At 34.7% G+C, this 26979-nt stretch overlaps 1 protein-coding gene across 1 annotated transcript; it reads right to left on the bottom strand.

Annotated features, from left to right (window-relative positions):
* Positions 1-2577: 2577 nt before the first annotated feature.
* On the bottom strand, positions 2578-24379 carry LOC149078455 (uncharacterized). Its single transcript, XM_089240559.1, has 8 exons — positions 24296-24379; positions 20270-20419; positions 17893-18251; positions 16624-16704; positions 9254-9401; positions 8048-8382; positions 6293-6407; positions 2578-4555 (listed from the first exon to the last, which is right to left on the bottom strand). The coding sequence occupies exons 2-8, from the start codon at positions 20391-20393 to the stop codon at positions 3918-3920; spliced, it is 1800 nt and encodes a 599-aa protein (XP_089096685.1). The 5' UTR covers positions 20394-20419; positions 24296-24379; the 3' UTR covers positions 2578-3917.
* Positions 24380-26979: the final 2600 nt, after the last annotated feature.

Below are 26979 nucleotides of genomic sequence, written 5' to 3'. Positions count from 1 at the left end.
TTGTTTGCTGCATCGCAACACAATTAGGTAAATATAAGATTCCATAGAACTGATGTATGATAACATTTCATGAAAGAGAATCTCACTTTCTAAAATATTTATCTTCAGGATGGTGGAATGCAGCTGGAATCACTTGCCAAAGAAATTATCTTTTGCTGATCTTCAATTAGAGGACTCAATGCGGAGATACGGGGGGGGGGGCAGCATCAAAGGTGGAGTCGACTGATCTGATGTATAAATGTGTATATGAATTGACATCATCATCATGCCCCCCCCCCCAGTAATAATGACCGTGTCCCCCCCCCCCCAGACTTAGATAGACCAAGTCTATCTCCGCCTAGACTCAATGTAATTATTTGAATCCTGTAGTTTTTAGAAATTTCTGTCTTTGTATAAGTGTGTGTGTGATCGCATATTAATATCTTTCAAAATATTTTGTTTTCACCCACTGTCAAGCACAATCTTTTCCATTTTGTTGACATTGCAAAGAGGAAAGTAGACGAACAGCAATTAACTGAAATAGAGTTTAATTGACTCTTGACTTAGAAATGGCCTATCAATAACCTAATATATAATACCATTTCTTCAGTCATAATGCCAAAGTGAATTACGTCACTCCTGCAGCAATCGAACCCTCCTTCCTGGCAAGTGTTCGTAAAACACCTGTAAGATGATGATTGACTCTTACGACACGTAGAACAATCCAAATTAAATTTCACTTTTGATCACAAAAAACTCAGAGGGCCAAAACAAAGAATAAAATAACAGGGGGAAAAATATAAGAAAAATGAACTTCGTAAGATATAGAGTTTATAGAAATGAGAGTTTGTAAAATAGAACAGATTTTACATTTAGCTCTACTTCAAGCTGTTTGGGACAGAAAAAAGACCAGTTCATAAGTTATAGGTTTGTAAAATCAAGGGTCAAATGTATATAAACCAGGAGTTAGAAATTAATTTCATCTCGCCAAGTTTTCAAAATAAACATTCTTAGATTTCATTTATTTTCAATTCAGATTTATCTTAATAGAGTGAGGAACTTGAACATCAAAAAACATAATTTTCAAATAAATACAGTGATACCTCAACTAATGAAAGGCTTGGCTTATGAATATTTTAGCTAGCAAATATTTTTTGTAATGGTAAGCCTACTCTGGTTAATGAATACAGAGTTTACTAGTGAATGTTTTCATTGATATGCATGCACAAGCTAACTTAGCACAGCCACATTGCGAGCTGAAATTTGTGCCAATCAACACCAGAATCACTGTCACTTGAGTTCCAAATTAATGTCCATCCTCTAAAATTTTCTTCCAGATGCATCACCACTAATCTTTCAGAAAGTTTTTGAACCATTTCGTGTAAAATGAAAGATTAAGGTAAGAGAACATGCATTACAAAAGAGCATAAACTTGAATTTTTTCAGTGAAAGATTCTTAGCATCAAACTCAACGGTCTGGACTTTCTAGGAGCTTATGCCCTTGCATGCACACAGAAATGAGCTGACCAAACCACTTATACCGTAGATAGGGACACCTATAGACTCAAATGGGTTGTTCACATAGTGGAAAATAAAAAGATCTTCAGTACCTAATTCCCAGTAAATTCTCATTTATTCAATTCTGGTTAAACTAACCAAGCCTTTGGTTAGATTTTATTTAATTTTTTGCATAGTGCTTTATAGTGTTTTAAAAGATTTGAAATAAATCGAAAGATTTTCCTTGGAAAACTATGAGAAATCACATTTGAGCTAATAAGCATGACTCTAGAACATACTTGTTAGCCAAGATATCTCTTTACTGAACAAAATCTAAATATGAACGTTAAAATAATTCATATCAAGCAGAAAAAAATGTGCCGTACATACTCGTGTTTATGCCAACCCCAGAAAATCAGAGCATTTTAAAGGGGAAAAATTTGTATATATTTTCATGCAATAAAAGTTACAATGGAAAGTGATTCAAACTTTATATTAGTTTGAAAGAGACATTACATGCACATTATTTTTCCTCTTTCTATTTTTGCCAGCATATACTGCATAAAGATGGAAATGTTTTGAATGAATCTATGGTTACCGCTTGGGTGATCACTTTTACCAACTCGTGAAAAATTCATCACTTGGTTTAACCTGGAAGGTGGAACCAATGCCATCTACCGAAAGGGCTGCAACTCGAGTTGATCTGGTTAACCAGGCACTGAACAAGAAAAAAAAGGGGCACAAATTTCACCAGTTAATCTCTCCTTCAACATTAAAAGGGAGGCACCAAAATGTGTGCTGGCCCCAGCTGACCAAGCATCTCGTTGCAGACCTGTCTATAGCTGCAAAAATCACTCTACTGGTCAGTAATGTCATCTATAGCTACGAAAATCACTTTAATGATAAGTAACGCCATCTAAAGTAGTCCAACAAGCTAGAAGTGTGGAAGCCATGTACCTATATGATTTGAAGTGGGGGGGGGGGGTCTATATTTTCTCCGCAAAACCTGACCCGTGTGCAAGCCCATTGCCCCCCCCCCCCCCCCCAATTAAGAACCAAATTTTGCAACACAAAAAACTTGACTTATAAACGAGTATATATGGTAGATAACAAGTTGCACTTTAACTAGAGCAATTATGGTTTAAAAACAGTAAGATTCATATAAAATCACTGCAGCAGAACATTAGTTGCAACAGTTCAACATGAATTTTAGAAAAAAAAATTATACGATATCACACTTGTTGATACTTCATAATTTCAAATCGTGTGAGACAGTAATTCCACATCTTCCAATAAAAATTTGAGATAAAATCTATATTTAATTGTGGTTTTTTTTTTAGAAAATTTCCCCAAATACACAAATTCTGATTCATTAACATAACTATTTCTCTTTGTTTTGATTTTGCATGCTGTAGTAATATCACGGATGAGAAGGTATTGAGAAATTAAAACAAAATATGATTTGACCCAATGTAACACATTATTGAAAAATGATCATTTGAAATCACTTGATAAGAAAAATATATATGTAAGACTTGATTTCTCCTGATCACTTTTCCATCCTCTTTGTAATAAAAAAAAAAAAAAAGATTCATACAAAAATCAACTAAATTTCAATTGTTTTTCTGACTATCAGACAACAACATAACTTTTTTTGGACTATGAAATACATTCTCTCAGAAATAAAATTATAATGCTCATCTGATTTATATTTTTTCTATTTAATGGAACGATAGCAAGTTCTTGATCTGCAATGTAATCAGTATATGAATTACTGCTAAAGCCTGAAATTGGCTAGTTCCTGAACTGGCCAGCCCAATTTACTCGGCCAATGTCAAAATTTTGGGCTTTTGCAGGTTTGGCTAGCCCTATATATCGATCCCCATAATTTTGGGTTATCACATATGTTGCCATATTTTTTGTGATAATTATGGTTAGAAACTCCTAAAGGTCAAAGGAATCAGAATATCGATGTCTTAAAGATAGATGTATAGGGACTGGCCAAAGCCCGGCAAAAGTTTGAAATTCGAACATAGGCCAGGTCAACTGGGCCGAATTTTCAGACTTTGGCAGTAACATATACAATAAGGAAGAGAAAAATATTTTTGCAGCAAATACTGCGGAAAATTTATAAAATTTTTAGATGTTTGTGACTAAAAATTTGAGGTTATTTCACTGGGAGCTAAGTTTTTCCATTATAGTCCTTTGTGTAAAAAAAAAAATCTCACATTTCAATAAACTTGGAATATTGATTGATGTGAATTTTTCATCATTTTTAAATGTTATGTGTGTTTTGGAACAGTCCAGCTGCTACATCCAGATGAAAAATAAATTTGCATCATCACAATGTAAATCACTCATCAAACAACGTGCTCTTTTTACAATCTACTTATAGTGCCAAGAATATAAGGCTTTTCAAATTCTTTAACAAAAAAATTCAGTCACAAACACTTATTTAAAAACATTTTTAGATTATCTGATAATTCTTTAACAGCTTCGTTGCCTCTCATTATAGCATCCATCAATTCCCTATGCCTTTGTTCGGTTTCCATGTGGCGCCTTTCCTCCTGCTCCCTTTGTCTGTCACAGTATTCCAAAAACCACACTGGAGGAGAATCCATTCGCTGGCGCTTGTCTGGAGGTCGATGATTCACCATGTGTTCTTGAGAGAGATCACAAGTTCGATCCGAGTTCGATGGAGATGGGCTGCACACTTCGTGTTGAGCACCACCTTCATTTTCATAGGTATTGTTCATCATTGGTGTGGGTGGAGGAAGTTCTCTCAGGGTGCCCTCCTTGCAAAAAATGTCCTGGAAAAGCTGCAGGTAAGGCCAAGTAGACCAGATGCGCACACGCTTTCTGTTGTGGTCTGTCACTTTTTTGTAGGTAGCATACAAGTTATACCATTTCTTCTCACAATGTACCCACGTGACACAGTATCCTTGAACATTCATTTCATTTGCTACTTCTGTCCAAAGGTCTCGCTTCCGGACGGTATTTGAAAGAAAGTCATCACGCCTCTCTTTGTATAAGGTACAAAGTAAGATCACAGAATCATGGGTCCACTTGAAGTCGTCCACTATGTAAAGAAGAGCAAAAAAACCAATAATCACCATGTAAAAAGAATATAAAATTATTTTTGAAATCAATATTTGAAAATATATGAAAAAAATCAAAATTAACCAATCTATTTAAATTAACTATCTAATTGAGATCAATGGTTTTTTTTTAGACTACTTTCTTTCAGAATGAACCTAGCATAACTCAAATAATTTCAAATTTGATGGGTATCTTCCCATATAAATCTGATTATGTTCAGAATCCATTTTCTAACTGTTAATCTTGTCAATTTTCTGTTTTCCCCTCTTTTGATATGCTTTCTGAATGTAACATAAAAGTACTTCACATTGCTCCAATTCAAGATTGAGGTTTAGTGTTTTAGGAGGACAACCTCAAATAACTAAATACGCAGTGATATTTTCAAATACAAATTTTATAGTTTATGATGTGTGGGGAAGACAGGCAACTTAATAATTACTAATTAAAATTATTAATTTTTAGTGTGTAATTATCTGTTAATCTTAAGTAATTATCTATAATAATTATTCTTTTAAATTGAAATTTAATTAAGGACACTGCAGCCCAGGCCTATAAGATACTTGCCTACAGTAATAAAGAATGTTCAGATGCATCAAAAGTTTAATATATCTGTTCAGTCATTATCATAATTATTTATTTATGAACCAGACCTATGAGAAGCCAGCAGACCAATTTCACACTAGGTACAAATCAATGCAAACAAGAATCAAGTACAAACTGAAACAATGCTAAAATACAAATGATAAAATTGATTCATCCAAAATGTAAAACCAAAGCAAAGAGGAGGAAAAATGTATGAATATAAAATGACAAAAATTTTAGAATGAGATAGATGAGGGTGAGGAAGAAAGAGGTGAGAAAAAATACAATAAAATCAGTTGTTATATGGAAGAAAACACATGATATTGTTCTAGAAGTGCTTCCTATTACATAAAATACCAAAACAGTATTAAATACCAAAAAAATAGTTAAATACAGAAAAAAATTCAAAAGCACAATAAAATGGGAGGGATCTGCCGGGCACACTTAAAATAAAAGTAAAATGACAACATAGACAATAAAGCTCAATATGTGATAAATTAAAAGGATGAAAAATCAATGGCACTAAGAGAATGAGGAAATCGATGGTACAGTGGAACTTCGGTTTATGAGTGATTCACAAGATGAACAGAAACTTTTTAACAAATTTTGACTCTATATACAAATGCAAAGGCCACAACAAAGCAACAACCACCAAAACCCAACAAGTTGGCTGAAAAAAGATGTCCATTAAAAAGATGGATGCCAAATATAGCTTAAATACAGCTACCCTTACAAGCAATGTCCAGCAAGACAAGCAATTTTAAAACTTTCAAGCATATTTTGACTTCATACACAAGATATTTCATCTGATGCATCACTGCCTGAAATATCCATTTTTCATTCAATTTTTCGAGGGCTTGATTATATTGAAAGGGGAAACCAAAGCATTACAGCACATTGCTACAGTAGGAAGTCTTCCCTCCACCACCACCAACCCTCTTGAGAAGACATGAAAACAGAAATTGTTGAACACAGCAATCCAGAATCAGTAAGGAACTTCAGGGTCTTGGTCTAATTAGCCCTCATGTGAATAAAATTATCAAATGATATCAATTATAATACATTATGGATATTAAATGCATTCAGAAAAGTTTTTGAAGTTTTGGACTAATGAAATGATAAATGAATTACTTACTTGAATCATTGCTGTTGTTCAAATTGTCTCCATATAAGGCTTGTTCCTCTGGTGACATCAAGCTCATATCTTGCTTAACCGGTAATTTTCTGCACATAGAATTATCTGGACAGGCCTTAAAAATTAAAAAAAAAAGATTAACTGAAATTTACATTAAAAAATATAAAAAATGAATATGGAATAAAAAATGTACAATACATAGAAAACTTGTGGGAGTTTTTCATATGGAACCTGTTATTAATAAAATAACTGGTTAATAAAATCTGGCATAATATTATAAACTTACAAAATCAAATTGTTAAAAAGGTGTTCAAATCAATCCCTGTTCACAAACACAGATGCTAAGTTATGAAAATGCTTTAAATGAAATTTTTCCAACAAATTTATTCTACTACAAAACTGCATAAAACTTGAAACTTGACTTTATGAATAACTATTCTGTCTTTTTTCGGCATATTCAATATGGTCGGGACTATACTATGAAAGTTTGATCAAAGATCTTTTACAAAACTTGTGCAAAAATGCAACCAATAAGCATTACATTCGAATGAATGTAATCAATAGGGTAATTGCAGACGTGCCAACTTTTGGAATTCAGAAATCTGGAGATTCAACCAGGAGCCGCCCTCACTGCCACCATAGCCCTGATCAAAAAAAAAAAAATTATTCATTTTTGTGGGAGAATAATTTTTTTTCATCAATTATTTAAAGAAAAGTATTCCCTTCCCCCAAGTAGGTCCTGTGTACTTCCCTGAGCAGAATATAATAATGCAAAACATTTGCCGTGCAATTTTTATGCTATCTGGAATGTCCGTAAGTTTTATTTTCAATACAGCCATATTGCTCAAGCTTTATATCATGTGGTTGGCACACGATAGTGGCTGCACAGAGCCCCTATAGATCACTGTACATGCTGTAACCTTCAGCAATCGCAGTCGCTAATGTAAAGCAGAATCCAGACCGGCCGTGATGTGCCACACCAAACTAAATAATAACCTATCTAGAAAAGTGGCTGAGGTCACTGCAGACGATTTTGACAGCATGACAGAACTAATGAAACAGGGCAGGCAGTCTACATATAAGCAGAATCTACTGTTCTTGAGCGAAAAATTTGCATGAGCCGATGAACTGGTTTGCCAAAACATCAGGCATAAAATAGAAAAAAAATTAAATCAGTTTTTAGGCTGATGCCAGATGAGCATAATTAGCATGTGCACTGAAATAAAGGAATGCACAACAAATTATCAGTCATGTGCTGTTTTAACAGAGGAAACATGGAAACAAGTTTTAACATTTCTTTGTTGAAAAAACTGCCTGTCCGTCAAGTGCTGCTCAATTATTGCCGCCTGTGATCATCATATATATACATATATAACAACTCTAGTTTATTCCTCATCCTAAAGCATATGCCAAAAATGACGCAAGTAAAATTTATGTTTGTAGTTTTTCTGCTAAAATTAGGAAAAATTTCTATAATTTCCGGAGAGCAAAGAAAATGAGACCGGAGAGTTGGCAGGTCTGCTCATTGGGTTTTTTTTCAAGTTTTGTAAAAGATGTTTTATCAAAATTTTATAGTGTTATCCCAGCCTAAAGATACAGAACTTAGATTATGATATGAGAGGATATTCAATATGGGGGAGAAAAAATTGATTAAACAATAAATAGGTGTGGTTTTGAGATACGACTGGAAAAACAAGTATGCAGATTCAATAACTCATTGCTTATGGCAATATAATTATCAGTGGATTCACTTACCTTATTGTAACTACTTCCAGGTATAGATGGATCATAAGAACTCTGATACATTCTATTACCCTGTTCTTCAAGAATTTTCTGAAATATTCTCAAATAAGGCCAGGTTTTTTTCTTGTTATACAAGACAACTTTTTTATATGTTGCTATCAAGTTATGCCATTTCTTTTCACAACCAGTGAATGTAACTGGATAACCTTCCTGATTCATTTGCTGAGCAATATCTGACCACAGATCCCTTTTTTTTACTGTACCAGATTGGAATTGATCTTTACGAGCAATATACATTGAACACAACAGCATAACAGAACCGTGGGTCCACTTGAAATCATCTATACCTAAAATAACCAAAATTTAACATCACTAAAAGCTATATCAATGGGATACCTGATAAAGACATGTGATAACAAAATTTTGCATAATGCATACATGTAGTTACTATTAGATAAATATAATTCAACTGTCTATTCTGCAATTACAAGATATTTCACGTAACTTGATACTTTATATTCCAGTAATGCAGAGATATCTTGCCTCTAAAAAAACTCTTTTTTTCAGCAAGGATGAGCCCAGAGACTATGTTGTGTTTCTTTTCTACCCAAGCATGTCTTCCCCCCCCCCAACTTGTCCATAAACAGCCTGTGGACTTATGGTTTTATTTTTATAACAGAAAAAGGCAGTGTTTAAAATACTTTTTTCCCCCTTTCCTTTGAGCACCATAGGAAAAAAAAATTATATAGACTATTTTTCTCCTCCTCAGTTTATTATTTTCATAGTTGGGGGCCAGCACTATCACCTGCACAAAATCAAAGAAAAGGTCTTCTTCTTGAAAAAAGATGTGGCAGTTTACATGAGGTTTGGTTATTTTCACTGAACCATTTATAGCACTGATCAGTGAAACCAAGAAAAGAATTAATTCATCCTTTACTCAACCCATAAGCGGGTACAGGCTCCTGGAACAGGAGGGGTGAATCACTGAGGGTGTGTACAGTGAACGGAGAGGATGCACATTCCCACCCTCTTTGTCTATGCCAATAATACAAATTTTTCACTGAAAGAAGGGAGCTAGCCCTCCCCATGCATCTACCTATGACTCAACACTCAACCTCACTATGATGCATCATATAAAAAATAAGTTACCATTGGAACTGGTCAAATATCAAAATGACTTCCAGAAGAGCATTGAACATAAAAGTGAATAAAACTCACACACAGATGAAGGCATTGTCATGTTGCTGTGAACACTGCCACCACTCATGGCTCCTTGAGAATGGTTTTCCTCCAGAGTAACTGAAAGCATGCTTGTAATATCTTGGTCACAACTACGAGGTCTGTTATCAGCATGAGCAACTTCAACCTTTCATTGAACATTCCAACAAAAATTTTGAGTTATTATATTTGAATCATGAATAATTATACTGAGCATGTGTTTAAAAAATGTAAAAATAATGATCGTGTGTTTTCTACGTTAAAGAGGAATTTTAAGGGAAAAAATATCAATTTAAAGGAAGAATTGATTTGAGGTATGAAAATATTGTATACAGTAGTCAACTTTTCAATATGTCTGCAAGCAAATGACTCATCATATACAGTCAAACCTCTCTATCTCAAAACTGACAGGCCTAAAAAAAATTTGAGATAGTTTTTTTTTTCGTAAGGAAGAAAAAATATGCCAAAAATAGCAAGAACTTTGATTGATAAAAACTAAAAATACCATAGGCTACTATATTTTACTACATACTAATGAAATTATTGGTTTAAGCTACACAATCATCACACTATATGTAAATACACTAAAATACATTCAAATTTTTTTTTTGCTCAATTCAATTTTATTTACACCCCTTATTTAAAATAACCCATAAGCTAGATTGATGCATATTTTTTGCTCTTTGAGCCTTCACAATGTCATCTGTACTAGCAAGAGCTGCAAATATTTCAGGTCCTGCCTTCTCAGTTTGCTCCACAAAATGGTGCAGTGTTTTTACAGGATGTTCAGCATTTTTCACTGTTACTCTCTCTAGTTCCTCCTGAATCATCTGTACTTTCATCAACCGAGTCTGCCATACATTTAACAATAATTTCTGTATCAGTTAAGGTGCAGAAAGTTTATGTAGTAAACACTACCAGTTTCCACAAAAATCCAAAATTGGAATTTTTAGATTCAAGTGGTTCTTGGTAATGTCCCAATGTTCTGAAATTCCATCTTCAGCATTGCTCTGAGAATCATTGAAATTCAAGTGAATCTGAAGAGCTGATCCTTCATGTCCAGAGATGACTGGTTCCAAATAAAGCTTTCTTGATATAATTCTGAATTTTCTGTTGGCTGACTTTTCGCCATGCTGAACAAGCCATCCACATAGTATCCACCCCCCAGTCAATAATAGTATTTGCCTATGATTTACAAGATCTATCAACACAATGGGTTATAATATGAATAATCCTTTCTTATCAGTTTCTTTCACATTTGGAAAAAAAAACCAGATTTATGTGGAAAAGAATGTCAGTGTTTCTTTTCACTATCATACTATCATCATGGCTTGGCCTTCAAGATAAAGAGTTTTTTTGAAAATTACTTTGAAACGGAGAGGTAAAAATGATTTAGTAGAGCAAATGTAATAATTTCTTTCTTCTTTGAGATATAATTTTTCAAGAAATAGGTTTCAAGAAAGATAGGTTCGACTATGTATTTATTCTAGCAGTGATGTGTCATCTACTGTCTGACCAATGTCAAAAAAATATCTAATTAAAATTAATAACTAAAATATATCAAGGTTTTGGGGCCATAGTTTGCACTATGATATAAAGCAGGGTTGGTCGACCTGTGGCACACTAAAGTATCACAAAACCTTTTTCTAAAAAATTAACAAACTCCATTTAACTATTTGATCAAATAAATTCTCTCTAATTTCTGTTTCGATATGGTAGTCCCGACAGGTAGCAATCACTTTACACTGTTTTGCTATAATACGATTGTGAGAAGTTCATTTTAGAAATTGCTACCCACATGAATGAAGGCCAGGGCTTTACCACTCAACTTATCCCTTGAACAAGATCCCTTCCAGCCCAGCTTAATGGCAGAGTCTGTAATAAAGTCTGTGTATATGTAATATTGTGTCTGGTTTTTCAGTGTTACCATCTATATTTCAAACTGTGAGTGAAGTGTAATGATTGAAATTGTGACCCACAAAATTTGATTATAATCCTGAAAATAGGCTAGCAAATTAGATGCAAGACAAATAAAATGGCAAAATCCATTGGATTTGTTGATGCAGATGTGACAAATATGGGGAAAAATGTTCAAATTCATCTCACCATATCTTACTAATGGGCATTTTTTGGTAACAAATCAACAATGCCATCAGACAAAGAAAACGATCCTAATGAATTTAGAATTTCATATTTCCAATGGATAATCAGAATTCTCTAGCCTTATTTCTAAACTTTTCACAAAGAGACAAATAATGCTGCTTGTCAGCTAAATTCGACTGTCTTCATTAAAGTTATCAGCCTATCGTATCAGACTCTTCAGGAAATAAAAATCCACATTCATTAGAATCAATCAGAGGTAGTGAAAAAAGAAGTAAAAAGTATTAATTAAATTTAAAATTTCATAAAAGCCTTCAAATTAACGACATTTATTTATACATTTGGATCATTAATTTCATTAAAAAAATGATTTTGCTGCTGGAAGGTGAATTTATTTTTTTCTTATCCTACTCAAGAAAATCCTTATCCTCATTTTACCCATGTTAGATTCAATTCATTTCACAATTTCGTCTCATGTGATCATTTCATGGAACCCAATTGCTCCTTTAAAGTGAGGGACACTTGTATTAACAATAATCATAAGATAACTTTTATTCAATTTCATATAATTTAAGCAGAAAGCACATTAAAGAATAGTTATGAAATAAGCAGGACCATATTATAGCTCCTAAGGCAGTGATATATTCTATAGGTCCCTATACATAGCTCAAAGTACCTGCCTGTAAGCGCAGATTACTCTGTACTTATCCTCAAAAATATTACCAATCTTATCATCACGAGACTCCCACTGCACTTGAGTTTCTTGATCCCACACATAAATGCTGGGGATAACATTTACCCAATGCATTTTAGTTTCTTTTTTCATTTAAAAACAGAGATATGAAGAAAATATTGGGGGGTAAGGGTATCTGGATGTCTTATATGTATCAGATTCAATTGTGCCCCCCATGGATTGCATTGTATATTCATGAATTATTGGGGGAAGCAGTACCCAGAGCCTCCAGATTCTGATGCTTATGTGCAACATAGTGAAATACGTAAGAACTTCTATCGATGTATGTAAACGATTTGCATTATGAGAATCGAATTTGATTCAAAAACCAAAAAAATTTTTGCTCAGATGACAAAACGAGCAAAATATATGAAAATAAGAATAGATCCGAAATATTACAGCGAAAGTCTCCCCTTCCCCAGCTAAGTCCCTGTAAGAAGAAAACATATTGTCATGACAAAAGCATGAATGTACAAATTTCTAAAACATGGGAATGATGTGTGAATGTTTACTCTACCCACGTTACTCCAGGAGTGTCATTTTGCTAAAATGTTTTGTAATATGTGTTTCAATAGGGGTTAAGCATTCACGTTTCTGACAAAACTCAGATAGCAAAATAAGGGATTCAACAAGCTGATAAACTGAAAAAAGTGAAAATTTTTACATTTATGCTTCTGGCATGAGGGAGGAACGATATGAGTGATAATTGTTTAAGAGGTGGAACGCACATCAAAATTGTTCTTTAAAAAGGCACGGCTTGGAAAAAGGTTGACCCATCCCTGATATAAAGCTTCTGAGTAATTTTGCTGCCGTGAAAGAGCAGTAAGACAGCACCATCAACAGCCAGATTCACGGGATCTGTCCAGATTTTTTTTTGAGAAAATTTTCATTACTTTCATGCAGAGTTGTTTGTTTGAAAAAACATATTGTTTCATATTGTTAAACATATGTTTAAACAATATTGTTCTTCAAAAAATATAAAAGTGGCCTAAATATAATTTTTCCCCCTGAAAAATGTATTGGTTCATTATTAGTCAAAATGTTTTATTCTTACCAAATTTTCTATTCTTGGGGTACATTTTGATGGTATATCTTTAAATGGTGTAAGATGATATAAGTGGTTTTCTTCAAAAAAATCTCATAAAAGTAGCTTAAATATAAATTTTCTTTCATATTAAGTTGCTGAAAAATATATACAGTATCAAACTTTCTCATTCTTACTGTATTTTCTAACTTTGCGCTACATTCTGATGCTCTATCTTAAGCAAATTCATGAATGAGGATTGCATCACACATATGTGGAGGTGTATTATCTCAAAGGCTTTTTCCCCCTCCACAAAGAAACAGCAACAGTAGTGACTTCACTATCATGCTAAGGGCAAATGGTCTTGTAATCCAAAAAGACACCAGCTGTTCCTAAAGGACAAAGACAAGTGTACTAGTAGTTACATTACCTGTTATTTTCATTTTCTTTCCATAGGAAATAGCACATCTCGTACTGTATATCACCACTAGGCTTAATATTGAATTTTTTTTACATATTTTCAACATTACCCCCAGTTAATCAAGGTTCTGCTGTACAGTAGTAAAAGCCCAAAATTGGCCAGTTCGTGCAATGGCCGGTGATTTCTGTGCAAATAATTTATTATCCTTGTCCATATATCCTTGGAATATATGGACTGGGTTACAGTTTGGTTAGGATTTACAATAGTGAGTGATTTATGGAAAATAATCAACTATACACAGGGTGATTATAATTAAAGTTCTGATTCCAAAACATGAATAAGAATTGCTGGCTAGAATGGCTTGAAAATTTGTATGAATTCACTGCATGAAGCAATGGAATTTTCTTCGGCGAAAGAAAAAATACTTTAAAATGTATAAGCAGATGATGTTGCATTTGGCCAGCGGTATAATCTATTTTGCACAATCACATCATTTTAGCACTTCAACAGCATCAGTATGTGAATAGCAAGACTGGATAAATCCCAGATGCCAGGGCAACTAGAAATTGGTTTTGGCACCTAAAATTTTATATGCATCATTGCTAAAATGAAGTGTAAGTATGTTACGAAATCAAAAAAAAATTATCTCAATGTATTTTCCAACATGAGAATGGGTCATAAAGTCCCAGAAAAGTAAAAAAAACACTACTCAGGACTGTTTTTCTTGGGAAAAAACATGCTTTGCTCATAATGAATTTGGCTGGGGCCTAAATATTTTTTCGATTTGTCTGGGCCTGGTGAATAGTACAACTTTTATCAAGATGCACATTGCAACATCAGCGAACCATTTCAACAATAACAAGATGACACAACATTTGGCCGCCATGTTCACATGTCAGGTGAACACTACTTGCTATCTTTGACTATGGGGATACCCCAAAATGTTATGTGCAGTGGTTAGATTGCAAACTTTGATGAATTGAAAGCACATCCACATCATTACCATAGAATAGGCCTACTCTGATCTGTTGTTGAACAAGCATTTTTGTTCTTCCACCTCACAGCCAGAACACTGTGGATAACATATTTAATATTTCTTGTGTTAGTTGTTTGTTTAAATGACTTCATTTTTGTGATATTCCATGAATTATGAAATTGTGCCATGCTAATTCCATTATCATTTTGCCTTGATTGACTATCATATCCACTCTGCGAGCAAGTTTCCCATGTGCTGGATGAGTACAGCATTGTTTATTTTATATTTTTAAGTATTTCTTCCCCTTCCCCATACAAAATTCCATTGCCTCAAGAATGTCAATGCAAAATTTTCATGTCATTCTGACCAGTGGTTTTTATTTTATAGTGATTTGAAATCGGAACTTTAGTTATATTAACCCTCGTATATCGCAAATCATTGCTAATTAATCTACATTAATCATGCTCCATTAAACACATTGTATTTGCCTAGTTTTATCATAGTTTTTGCAAAACAGTGTCCTAATTAAGCTTATTGAAAGTAACTAGGGGAAGCACATCCTTATTATAGGGTTAATAATATTAAGAATTCTCAAACACAAAATATTTCCTTGAGTTATAAAATAACTAAATTGCAAAATTTTTATTAAAATGTAAGAAATATTTATAGATTAATACAAATACAAGCCACAACAGACAAAATACCCAACGAGGTGGCTGAGAAAAAGATGGCAATAAAAATATGGATGTCATATATTTCAAAAATACAGCAACCTGATTAAAAATGAAATTAATAAAAATTATAAACAATATATACATGTGATAAAATATTATACAATGCCCATAAAGAATACTTATGGTTGTCTTATTCTAAGTATGGATAGCTTCTCGATTTACCCCAACATGTTTATCGTATTTCTTTTCAAACGTGTCAATTGTGTTACAATTTACTACCACCAGGGTTAAGCAATTTATTAACAACCCTATTAGAGAAAAATTCCCTGCAACACCATAACTTTGCATTGTCCCTCACCAATCGATACTGGTGTCTCCTTGTAAAAGCAGTCGATTGGTGGTGTACTAAAAGTTCATGGTCCATCCTATCCATCCCATTGAAAATTATGAACACTTCTATCATATCTCCTCGACACCTGCATTCATCCAATGTAAATATATTCAAAAAATGAAGCCTCTCTTCATAACTCAAGCCCCATGTGCTAATAAGGACACGCGCAGCTCTTCTCTGCATCACTTCAACCCTTATAACCCATATTCCCATACTAACAACCCTTCCCATATTAATTATCCCACAATTAATATGGGAATTGTGTTAATTACAATAATAAATATTTTATTTTTAATAACTATTAGAAGTTTTAATGATTTTTCAGAAGTTTTATTTTTTTAATGTAAATGCTATTAAAACCAAAAAACCAGTTTTTACCAACCCTGATTTTATGAAAGGGTCATTAATTTTGTGTAAAATAAGTAATTTTATGGGAAGGAAAATAATATGATTAATTTATCACAAAAGAAATGGAATGCCAAATTTATGTAAATTAGAATTCAATTTTAAAGTTTCTAGTTTTTTGGCCAACGTGATGTATAGTTTCATCTTTCGACATTTCATTCGCACGGGTGGTGAACATTTTCAAGAATTACGCAAGGGAGGGAAAAGGCTACTACTTATGCCTTCTCCCTGCTTGAGTCGTGCACTGCTTTGTTGGGATTGGTCTGTTGAGCCAGATTTTCTCCGTTGTTGTTTCTAAGGGCTCTGGATAATGCTTGTTTTGCCAAATTTATGGTTTGTATTTTCTGGAAGGTCCATTTTTCAGATTCAATATTTTGTGAAAGGTCCAGAAAAAGAGCTCAAATTTCAACTGGACAGACTTCTGAGATTAGCTCATATAATAAGAAGTTTAGATGAATTAATTTTTACTTTTGCAAATCAATAAATCAAGAAAATTTCCATGCCCAGTAAGAAAAAGTATTGAATTTCAAAATTCAGTAATCGAATATAATTGCTCTGATTAACCTTCTGAAACTATATTAAGTTTTTCACTCCCGAAAAAAAAGATTATGAACTAATAATTAACTAAGATTATGAACTAACTTACCTGCTGTCTATAAGGTACTACTGGCCACAAAGGCTTCCCATACATAGGCATAGGCGGCTGGCTCATTGAAACCGCTGATGGCTGCAGGATTTGAAAACAAATTGGGTTTAAAATAAAAATCATTTATTGCATCAGTCTGAATAATATCATGTTTCGAAATTGCAAAAATAGTTTGATTGAAACTTTATAAACAAAATATGATACAGAGGTATATCGATAGCCAAGGAATGGACACTTCTTTTTGGTAACAGAAGAAAGCCCTACCATAGGTTGGCTTTCTTTACTCCACACAAACTCTGGCTGTATCAGCAAAGTCAATTTATTAAAGATTGAATTGGGTCAGAATTCTTTCAGAGAAAAGATTTTGAGAGGGTATAGGAACTCTTGTATTATGTTAATTTTTTTACTCTTTTCAATTCAGACTGAGGTGACACATGTTCATATGTCACGTATCTTCTTCGCTCCAGAGGTGCACGAGGTGTACACCCCATTTTTAATAATTTTGGATAGTTTTTAATGTTTTTGTTTTTCAAGTTAAGACCTGAAGTACATATAGGCTATATGTACCTAACTCCAATAATCCTAGCAAAAAAAGATATCAATATTAATTTTTTAATTCATTTCATAAGTCATTTTAACATACAATAAATACAAAAATCAATCAAGAAATAAAATTTTAATAGTTAGTTTTGGCTCAGGTGTGAAGAGGATACAGTGATCTCTCGCATATATGTTGATGCAAGAGAACAAGGAAAAAAGATGCATAAGTGAGAGAGGCTTATAAGTGAATCACATTAATATGCAATATCTATGATTGGGAGTGCAGAAAATTGTCTTATAACTGAAGCGTATAAATAAGAGATCCTTATAGTCTGATTCTTTTTTTATGAAACAGAGGAGTGTCATCTATTGTTGGCCACCTCAAAATTCAAGAGGGAAAAATTATTCTTTTCATCAATCTGCAGGATTAAACCTATGGATCTGACCATCCTAAACCGTGCCCACACAAGGGCAGCCAAACACATTGCCATTGAATCATCTACTACTAGTTTATACTAGCGTACCCTCGAACTTGGGGCCCCAGTTTCCCCTCTGCACAGTTACAGCCATGAAAACTGAAAAAAAAATTATGAATGAACACCAAAACTTTGCCACTGGACTTAATCCCATTGCCGAGATCTCTTCCAGCCCAGCTTCGTGGCAGAGTCTGGAACAGTTTGTACTGACTGAAATCAGATAGAGTGAGAGGACTAAAAAAATTATACTCACAGTGTGGCAAGAGTTCTCTGGAGATTGACACCTGACATGACCCATGGGATTGCCTTCATGATGCATGTCTGGGGCTAGAATTTCTTCCATGGTCTCATAATAAGCCCAGCATTTTCTCTTCTTCGCACTATACCTGTTGTACTCTTTAAGTTTGCGAAATGTGGCACATAAGTTATGCCATTTCTTCTCACAAGCAATATAATTTACAGGAAAGCCTCTAGATGACATTTCAGCTGCAACTTCTGCCCACAAATCTCTTTTCTTTACAAAACCGGAAACAAACTGACCCTTTTTCGCTCTGTAAAGTGAACACAGCAGCATGACAGCTTCATGACGCCATTTGAAATCTTCGGAGTGTTCTGGAAGCAAAACATACATCAATCAAATAAGGTTGATGTAGATATAATGGTACTGAAACAATCATGGTGTTGCACACAGTACACAATATAAGGACAATTTTAGTTTGCTGCAAAGCAAAGATTTCATTATTATATACAGTGAAATCTTGATATAACAATACTCTGCAAACTAATAAAAATATTTTTGTAGTGAGGTTGTTGTTATATAAAGAGGTAGCATTTTATCACCAGGACTTGCCAAATTTATGCTGTTGTTAGCATCTCCTCTGAACTGGAGATGATAGTACCCCCATAAAATGTATTTATGAGCATTCATTTACGGCAAAAAATTGTAATTGGTTAGTTGAGGAATAAAACTGAGTAACTTGTTTCACCCTGTAAAATAGTTTACTGCACAACACTTTTATGTACTACATGGAAAGCAGCTTCACAGCAACTTCATTAACACTTTTAAAGGGTAGACAGTGTGCATTACCAATGGTATTAGACCCTCGAAAGAACAAAAACTAGTGAGGAATTTAAAAATATATTGAAGGTGATTTTGGATGAAATATAAAAAGTATCGTTGTAGCAATTTCAAGAACTCCTCAAAAAATATTTTTATAGAGGGATTTATCATAGTAATGGCTATCGTCGTATCGATAGGAGTTTAACATTAAACTATAGGCAATTCCAAATAGAATTTTTTAAAATATTGTTCTAGGAGAGATTTATAGTTGTATCAAGTATCATTGGAGCAAGGTTTCACAGTACACAGATGCCTAAAATAATTATAATATCGCTAAAGCCTATTCCTAAGTTTAGGACCTGTGAAAACACAACTTTTTGGGGCCAATCATACATAGCATTCTTTGAGGCAGATGCGAACTCAGGGGGCAGAAGGGCATGGAGCACCCATAACCGCCCCCCCCCCCCCGTACACTCAAAAATTTAAAATATTTCTTTACATTTTTGAGAAAATTAAAATATCAAAAGATGATGCCAATTTTCGCATCCAAATGAGCCCCAATATTTTGTGGACCCTGGTCACATAAAATTTCTTGTTTACTCATGCGATGCGAAAAGCAGGTCCCAACCACCACACAATAAATTAAATTCACTATAACGTTGCCATTTATTTAAAAAAATTCAATTAATACAATTTTTCTCTACCTTAATTTTTTTTTTCTCTCTCTCTCTATGTCTAATGTCTTGGATTTGTAAAAAACATTAAACATTTGGCAAAATAGTTAACTATGAGGGTGGGACAAATCCCAGGTGCCAGGTCACCATGGCAACTAAAAATTGGTATTGGCTACTAAAATTTTCTTTGTGTAGTTACTAAATCGCAGGCTGTAAATTCCAAACAAAATATTTGGAATTTACATCAGTATATATGCCAACATGAAAGAGGGCATATCACTATGCCCTGAAAAAGTCAAAAGAAACAATGTTTTGGACCTTTTTCATTCAGATAAAAATATTTTTGGCACCTAAATATTTTTTTTTTTTTTTTTGCAATTTGTCCAGCCCTGCTAACTAGCATTTGGTCCGACCGAATATTTGGCAAAAGAGGCAATCAGGTCAAAATACTAACTGTAAGAAATATCTCTAAAAAAATTTTCTTTTGCCGTGAAAACTGAATCCTGAAAATAATGTATAAATACAATGAACGATGGTAACTCAGAACTTGTATTTTGTTCTGAAACTCATGACTAGTGTGAAACTAGTGAAGTAAGTCATCATGCAGACCACCAAGGGTGAACAAAAACAATGCTGTCGTAACTAGCGATATATGCAAAGACTAGTTGTTTCCTTGTAATTGGGTGATGAGTTTCAATCATGAACAAGTGCCAAGACATTTTATTCTTCACAAAATGTGACAAGTTCAAAACCAACACACCAAGTATAACCGTAATCTTTATAGACAACAATATAGGCCCACTGAATGTTACATAGAATTTTCATATTTTTAAACCTAAATTAATACACAATATTAAAAATTAACTGATAGAGGAACTGTTATTAGTAAAAATAACCTTCATATGAATGAGTTTCCACATCCACTCTTTCAGTGCCCATGTCCACTGGTTTATGTTGGAGATCGGGCCTCATGTTACTTAAATAATGCAAATTTTCACTGGGCATCGGTGCAGGCTCCATTTCTTTTCCCTTTGTTGAGTTTCAGTCTAGACAGAAGTTGAAATAGTTTTATGATAATGAAACATAAATGTATATCAACTTGGTATAACTTGTATAAGGTGAATAGGTCTGTGAAAAATATTGCAGCAAAAATCCCAAATACAAAGTATAAAAAAACTCAAATAATAAGAGAATTTTAAAGAGACTGGTCTCAACGGCCAAACTTATGCATTATGTGACTGAGTGCACAAAAAAAATTGGAATAGGGCATGAATATTTTTTATAGGTAAGCTGTCAATTCTCACCAATATTTGACTTGTGAAGAAAGTATAAAGTCTAATGTAATGGTGGAATGGCATTTCAAATTTCTTCTCATGCAGGAGGTTCAGAATTTTTTCATTCAGAAAAATTTTATAGACAAATGTCAAAAGAGGTTTTTTAAGGGCAAGAGTCCAGAAGCAAATGACCCTGCAATTCATTATCATGAGTAACATTTATTTGTCTCCACAGTTATTTTTACAGGGTAGGCCTGTAAGCATACATTAGACTAGGCTTTTGGCAACGTAGCCAAAAATTCTGCTTTGACCTATCACGTACAGACCTCTCAGCAAGAGATAAGACGTAGCTACGTCATGTCTGATAATTCCATTCTCTTATTTTAGATAAAGCAATTGCACATTGAGAATCCTTCACAAACAACTGAGATTTCCCATTTAGCTTCTTCCAGTGAAGCCTGTCTAATGATATTGTAGGGACCTAGAAAAATATTGTAAAAGACAGGTTACCTTTGTTGGCAGTTTGAGTATTTGTGATATTTCTGATTGAATAGGAGAATTCTGGCGGGACCAAACAAAATATCATTAGACAGGTTTCTTGTTATAGACAGTGTATCATTATACGCAAGTTTAACTGTATACAGAAAATACAAAAACTCCTAATGCATTTCAATACACTGTGGGTATCATCTTTAGAGGATAAATATATAGTGGCATCCTAACCATTAATCATTCTGACCGAGAATCCCACTTGGTTTGGATACCAAATCTTAACTTTCGGTTGCTCAGCTGGAAAAAATATGTCTGTTCACTTCAAATGTCCTGGTCAAAATGAAGTGTTGAAATTTCATTAGGAGTTTTTGTATTTTCGTGGGGCTATACTGCATACAGAGACACATCTAATACATGGTCACAATTCAGTTCAACATTTTATCCCCAAAGCAGAATGCTTTGCTCAGCTGACTAGAAATGTTCTGTGGTAAAAATTCCCATTACGTTTTCTACACATTTCTTAGAATTCTTCCAGATTGTCCTGTGATGTATGTTGCAGATTTCAGCATATTCTGCTTTGCAGCATTTTATCATTTTTGAAAACTGAATTCCATTGTCATGCCTTAATTCTATACACTCTTCTTACAATTCTATTCATAGAATACATACTGTTCTATAATACTGATACAGTTCATTTGATGGGGGAATCTTATTTCTAAGTTTATCAATATTTCTGTGGTCAGATGGCAAAATGCAAAAAGTCACTTTTCCCAAGAATTTGAGTTCACATTCTGGTGTCTCGTTCGTCAAAATTTTGGAAGGTGACAAAGTTTTGTCCATCTCTTTCGGTTTATGAAGAACCAATGGAGGCAAATTGTAATATGTCAAAAAACCAGTGTCACATTTTTGTAAAATATTGTTTACAAATCTGCCCTAGTTAAATTTTGAAAAGTAAGTGACTTATTACATTTTGCATCTGAACACAGATTTGCAACTGGTCCAAATATCTGTAAATTTAATTGATCGTGTTCATAAAGCTCCAGACTCCCACTGCTTTGAATAAAATTTGAATTTCAGTCTTTTCTCCTTAATATTTTTACATCTCCTCTTTATGTTCAATGACATCGCTATATGACCTCTCTTGATCTCTTGCATGTAGCCATTAACATTGCTTCAAGCTCAGGACCATCCACCCCTCTCATTCCGATTACGGGGTCTCGAGAGTCCCGTATAGTTATTTTACGTCACTACCTCCCCGTGCCAGATTTGCAGGACCGCCTCTCACCGATGTGAGGCTCAACAATTTTGGGGGACCAAAAATGTTTAGGACCCCCCCCCCCCTCCATTCTTTACCCATATTTTATATATTTCATTGGAGAGGAGAATCGGCATCTATTATTTCAACACAGATATGTGAGGGTGAGAATATTATCGTTCTCTGAGAATGTTCTCCTGGATGTAAAAATTTAAGAATAATCGAGAATATTCATTTTTCTTTTAAATAATAAATTTTTTCAGTAGTTTTGTTTATATTATGAAATATAAATCAGTTTTCATTGCCTGAAACATTTAAAACAAAACAAATCTTGGTATAATCACCCCCCCCCCCCCAATGACAAGTTTTAGTTCGAGAATATTCTCTTGGTCATGACGAGAAGTTTTAAAAAAGTTTGGTTACGAAGATACTATATATGTATATATATTTTTTTAAACCTTAAAAAATTATTTTAACATAATAATAAGAGATCCTGAGAAACCCAAGCAGGAGTGATATGAACCACCTTTACCTTCACACTCCACCAGAACTACAAATCTGTTTACCTCGCCACCCTTTACCAACTTGCTCGCCTCCCAGTATACTCTAACTTTATTAACCACTCAATCCTCAAACTTACCACTGCCGTCCTTCCAAATCTGCCGCTGTGTCATAGCCCAATTTGGCCCTCCTTTCCTTTCCTCCCCCCCCCCCAACAAATACATTTCTGATCATGTGTTGAAAACCCCCTGCTTTATATGCAAACCTTTGAAATTCAGTACATGGTTATGGTTAAATAAAAATCATTTAGTTCTAATTTTTGTCATATACAGAGTGGTCATAAAATAACTTTGCAGATATCTGCAAAAATAAAATAATCCTAATGAAATTTCACACACAGGTGTTACAGAGTATGTGCTCAAGAATGAAATTAGAAACAAAAACATCGCTCTCGCTGTTATGGTTACAGCATTGAAATTTAAAAAAATTGAAACAGTGATCAGCACAGTGAAAAACCATGAACAGCGTCGAAACGGTACCTGTACCACCATAAATTCCAGCGCAGAATGCGGACAAAGAAAGGGGGAATCACACCAAGGGGTTGGTGCGCTAAATGCTCAGTCGGGGACTTCCAGCAGATCTGACTGAGATGCCCGATCCAGTGGTTAACACACCAACCCCTTGGTAAGATCTTTCTTCGTCTGCATCCTACACCATTTAGGGTGATACAGGTACCGTTTCAATGCCATTCATGGTTTCTTACTGCGCTGATCATTACGCATTGCATAAAAGTGTGTTGCTATTCAAATTTTCCTAAATCTTCTTGCCGTAACTACAACTGTCGGAGATAGGTTTTTTCATCTCATTCTGGGGCGAAAACTCTGAACACCTATATCTCAAATGTCATTAGCATTAGGTGAATTTTTCGGCCGCTAGAGGGCTAGTGTATCGACAAAGTTAATTCACGACCATCCTGTATAAGATATATTTTTTGTTGTTTTCAAAAAAAGGAGGAAGTAAAGGTGTAAATTTGTATGATTGGTTCACCTTGATTTACGTCATTGTGGACAAACAAATTGACAATTGATTTGAAGGTATAAGCACTGAGATTATCCAAGGAACCCAATAATAATAATAAAACAACAATCGTACCTTCAATGGTACGAAATAAATAAACTCCTACGCAACAATGCTCCTTGTTAACAATTAGAGGGAGGCGCCATCAAATCCGTACATTTCAAAATCAAACAATTCACCTTTTACCGCTAGCCATAATTAAAATTAAAGCAATTCGAGAGGGAATAAAAATCAAAACAATGTGAATAAAAATAGAATAAATTGGGAAATTTATTGATTATAAAATAATCACAAGGAAAAACATAATCGCTAATACTCAGTACCTGCACACACAGTAAAAAAATCCCTTTTATTTACAAACTTTTACTTTTTTTTGGCAGACATGTTGGTTTTTAATGCAGCTGCTCTTACCTTCGAGTTGTTTACTTCATCGCGTTGGAATCTAAAATTACTCATCAATGTATTGACCATATGTTCTCGAGAATAATACAATACATTTGGTTTCCAAATAATGGAGAATACGGGACACCGCTAACGGCCGTATTCACCAACATAGTTTCAACTGCGATCGCAGGTTAAACGATCAGCGATCGACACGGATTGGTTAAAATCCTTAATTTAACCAATCCGTTTCGATCTTCAATCCTTCCACCTGCGATTGCAGTTGAAACTGTGTTGGTGAATACGGCCGTAACTGTCGCCAAACAGTTACCAAATAACAACAAAATTTCCAATCAGTGTCGTATTTACGGGGAGCAGCTTAACGGGCTATAGCCCAGGGCGTTAAGTTCGGAGAGGCTGCAAATTTGAGAAAAGAAAAGAAAATTTTCATTATGGGAGAAGGGTCGCAAAATCTTCAAGGACCACCATAACCTCTTCCCAAACAAAGACTTACGGCCTACAGTGGTGGTTCTCAACCTTTAGAAGCCCGCGGCCCGGTGAATCTCTTTTGTGAAAGTGGAAGTCCCGGGCATATACACAACTAACGAGAAATTAATGGCAAAAATAAAACTGCGAATCACTCACGGCCCAGTATGACTAGTGTAGGGGCGCGATACTGGGCTGCGGCTCGGCGGTTGAGAAACACTGGCCTAGAATAAGGGGTTCTCAAACTGTGCGCAGCGGTGCCCTGGTGCACTTATAACCTTTATCAGGGGTGCCGTGGAGTGGTGACCATGACAAAATATTTTCGAAAATATTCTTTGTTAAACAGCTCTGGGGAACTGGCGGAGCCAGTGGATAACCATTGAATAGGAGAAATGGGCTCCACGGGTGAAAAAGGCTTAAGAACCCCTGGCCTAGAATGTTTTTAAGCATTGTGAGTAACCTAAAGCGTGTGCAAGCATGTGATTCATCAAAAGAGTGACCTAGAACGTGTGAAATCAAGTGAATGACACACACACCACACACACACACACAAAATGTAATCTAGAGTAATCTTGTTCTACGTAACTCTAACAAATGTTTGAATATTTATCCAAACAAATAACAATAATGTCTCTACTGCCGTCTCAAAAAGGCAAAATGAAAGAGCGCTTAGGCACCACCTCCAATAAAACGTATTTATTGTCATAAATCATTGTGCCAGATCTTATAGTGGAAGCCCCTATACAATGAGGCTCCCCGCATGGCCCACACCGGGGAGTCTGACAGGGCTCTAGCCCGAAGGTTTCGGATGATTCTCTCTCATCTTTTTTTTTACCACTATAAATGCATAATAGATGGGTCCGTTAATAGGCTGACCTGGAAGCCCGCTTATAGAGAGTCCCTACTTTCTTCAAGATTCCCGCGGGGAAAGGAAAAACTTTATTCCTGCAATAAAAATGCCCACTAACTTTTTTCCCCAGGTTTTGGGCGCGTTCTCTATTATTTCTCCCTTCGCCTATGCTGCTCACGGCACACTAATTTTCAATATCTTTCAGGAGACACATTTTTTACTGATAAAATTTTATTTTTACCTATTTATCGGTTATGGACAAAAGTAACAAAGAAAGGCATTATTTTTTTATGATGAAAAAGTTTGCAAAATATGGACGTTTAGAGTCCGAGAATGACTGAGAATGCTTCCCTGTAGACAGAGTTTTTTACCGAGCAGTGAAAAATTCCCTATATTGTATAAGGTAGCATTGTGAACGTGAAATAAAAGAGAGTGTGACTACTATTCTGGAATATATTTATATACTGTGCTGTGGTGGTCAAGTGGTCATAGTAACAGACTCGCATCACGAGGACCCGGCATCGAACCCCACAATCCGTACAGTGGTGGCCAACTGAAATTGGATTTCTGTGGTACCCAACTTGGGGTGCGAATGCGAGACGATCCCCCCCCCTTAAAAAGTCTCGCCATAAAGAGGAACAGGCTTACAAACGGTACAAATATTCAATCATTACACTTCACTTCTGAAATACAGATGGCACTCAAACATCAGACACAACTCTAATTACGTACTCAGACTGTTGGCACACACACTTACACTTCCGGCACAACTCACTCGGTCGTAAATTACCCATGGAGAGAGACCTGAGTTGTGCTCGGTTTGAAAGAAAGAATGTATGTATAGTATGTAGTAATATATTATATTACATGCAAAACATCATTGAACTGGAACTACTGCTGTCACCTATCAAATAAAAAATACAAGAGTGTTGCGATTTTTCGATTGAAATTGAGCTAACTGGTTTTTGATTATTGCACCGCATAGAAAAAATTAATGCAGCATGATATTTGCGAATATGTTTTGAGTAATAATACCTGTTCACTTGCCAAGTTTGATTAGAAATTTCAACAGTTACTGTTTGCGTATGGTAAATTAATATTAGTAAAATGTGCTAAAGAAAAAAAAAAATCTTTCGATTACAATTAGTAATTACATTAAATTTCTGCGCATCTTACTAATGTTAGTTTACCGCACACAAATATCGACTGCCTAGGGGCTCACTCCAGGATGTGGGGGCCATGCTAACCAGGACATGGTGTGGAAAGGGGAGCATTTCTTTCATTCAAACC

The sequence above is a fragment of the Pholcus phalangioides genome, unplaced genomic scaffold, assembly GCF_987345545.1.
Source record: "Pholcus phalangioides strain wild (caught in Gottingen) unplaced genomic scaffold, Ppha-v1.0 ptg000013l_1, whole genome shotgun sequence".
In the NCBI taxonomy this organism is placed as follows: Eukaryota; Metazoa; Arthropoda; class Arachnida; order Araneae; family Pholcidae; genus Pholcus; species Pholcus phalangioides.
The sequence above is the reverse complement of the archived record's forward strand: the minus strand, read 5'-3'. Positions and strand labels throughout refer to the sequence as shown.

What these genes read in the sequence shown, in the direction of transcription:
- LOC149078455 (XM_089240559.1), bottom strand. Translation starts at nt 20,393, where the DNA reads ATGGAGCCTGCACCGATGCCCAGTGAAAATTTGCATTATTTAAGTAAC. An exon ending in GGAAACTCATTCATATGAAG is followed by an intron (nt 18,252 to 20,269) that starts GTTATTTTTACT and finishes TTTTGCTTCCAG; the next exon opens with AACACTCCGAAGATTTCAAA. An exon ending in GACAATGCCTTCATCTGTGT is followed by an intron (nt 8,383 to 9,253) that starts GTGAGTTTTATT and finishes TGGTTATTTTAG; the next exon opens with GTATAGATGATTTCAAGTGG.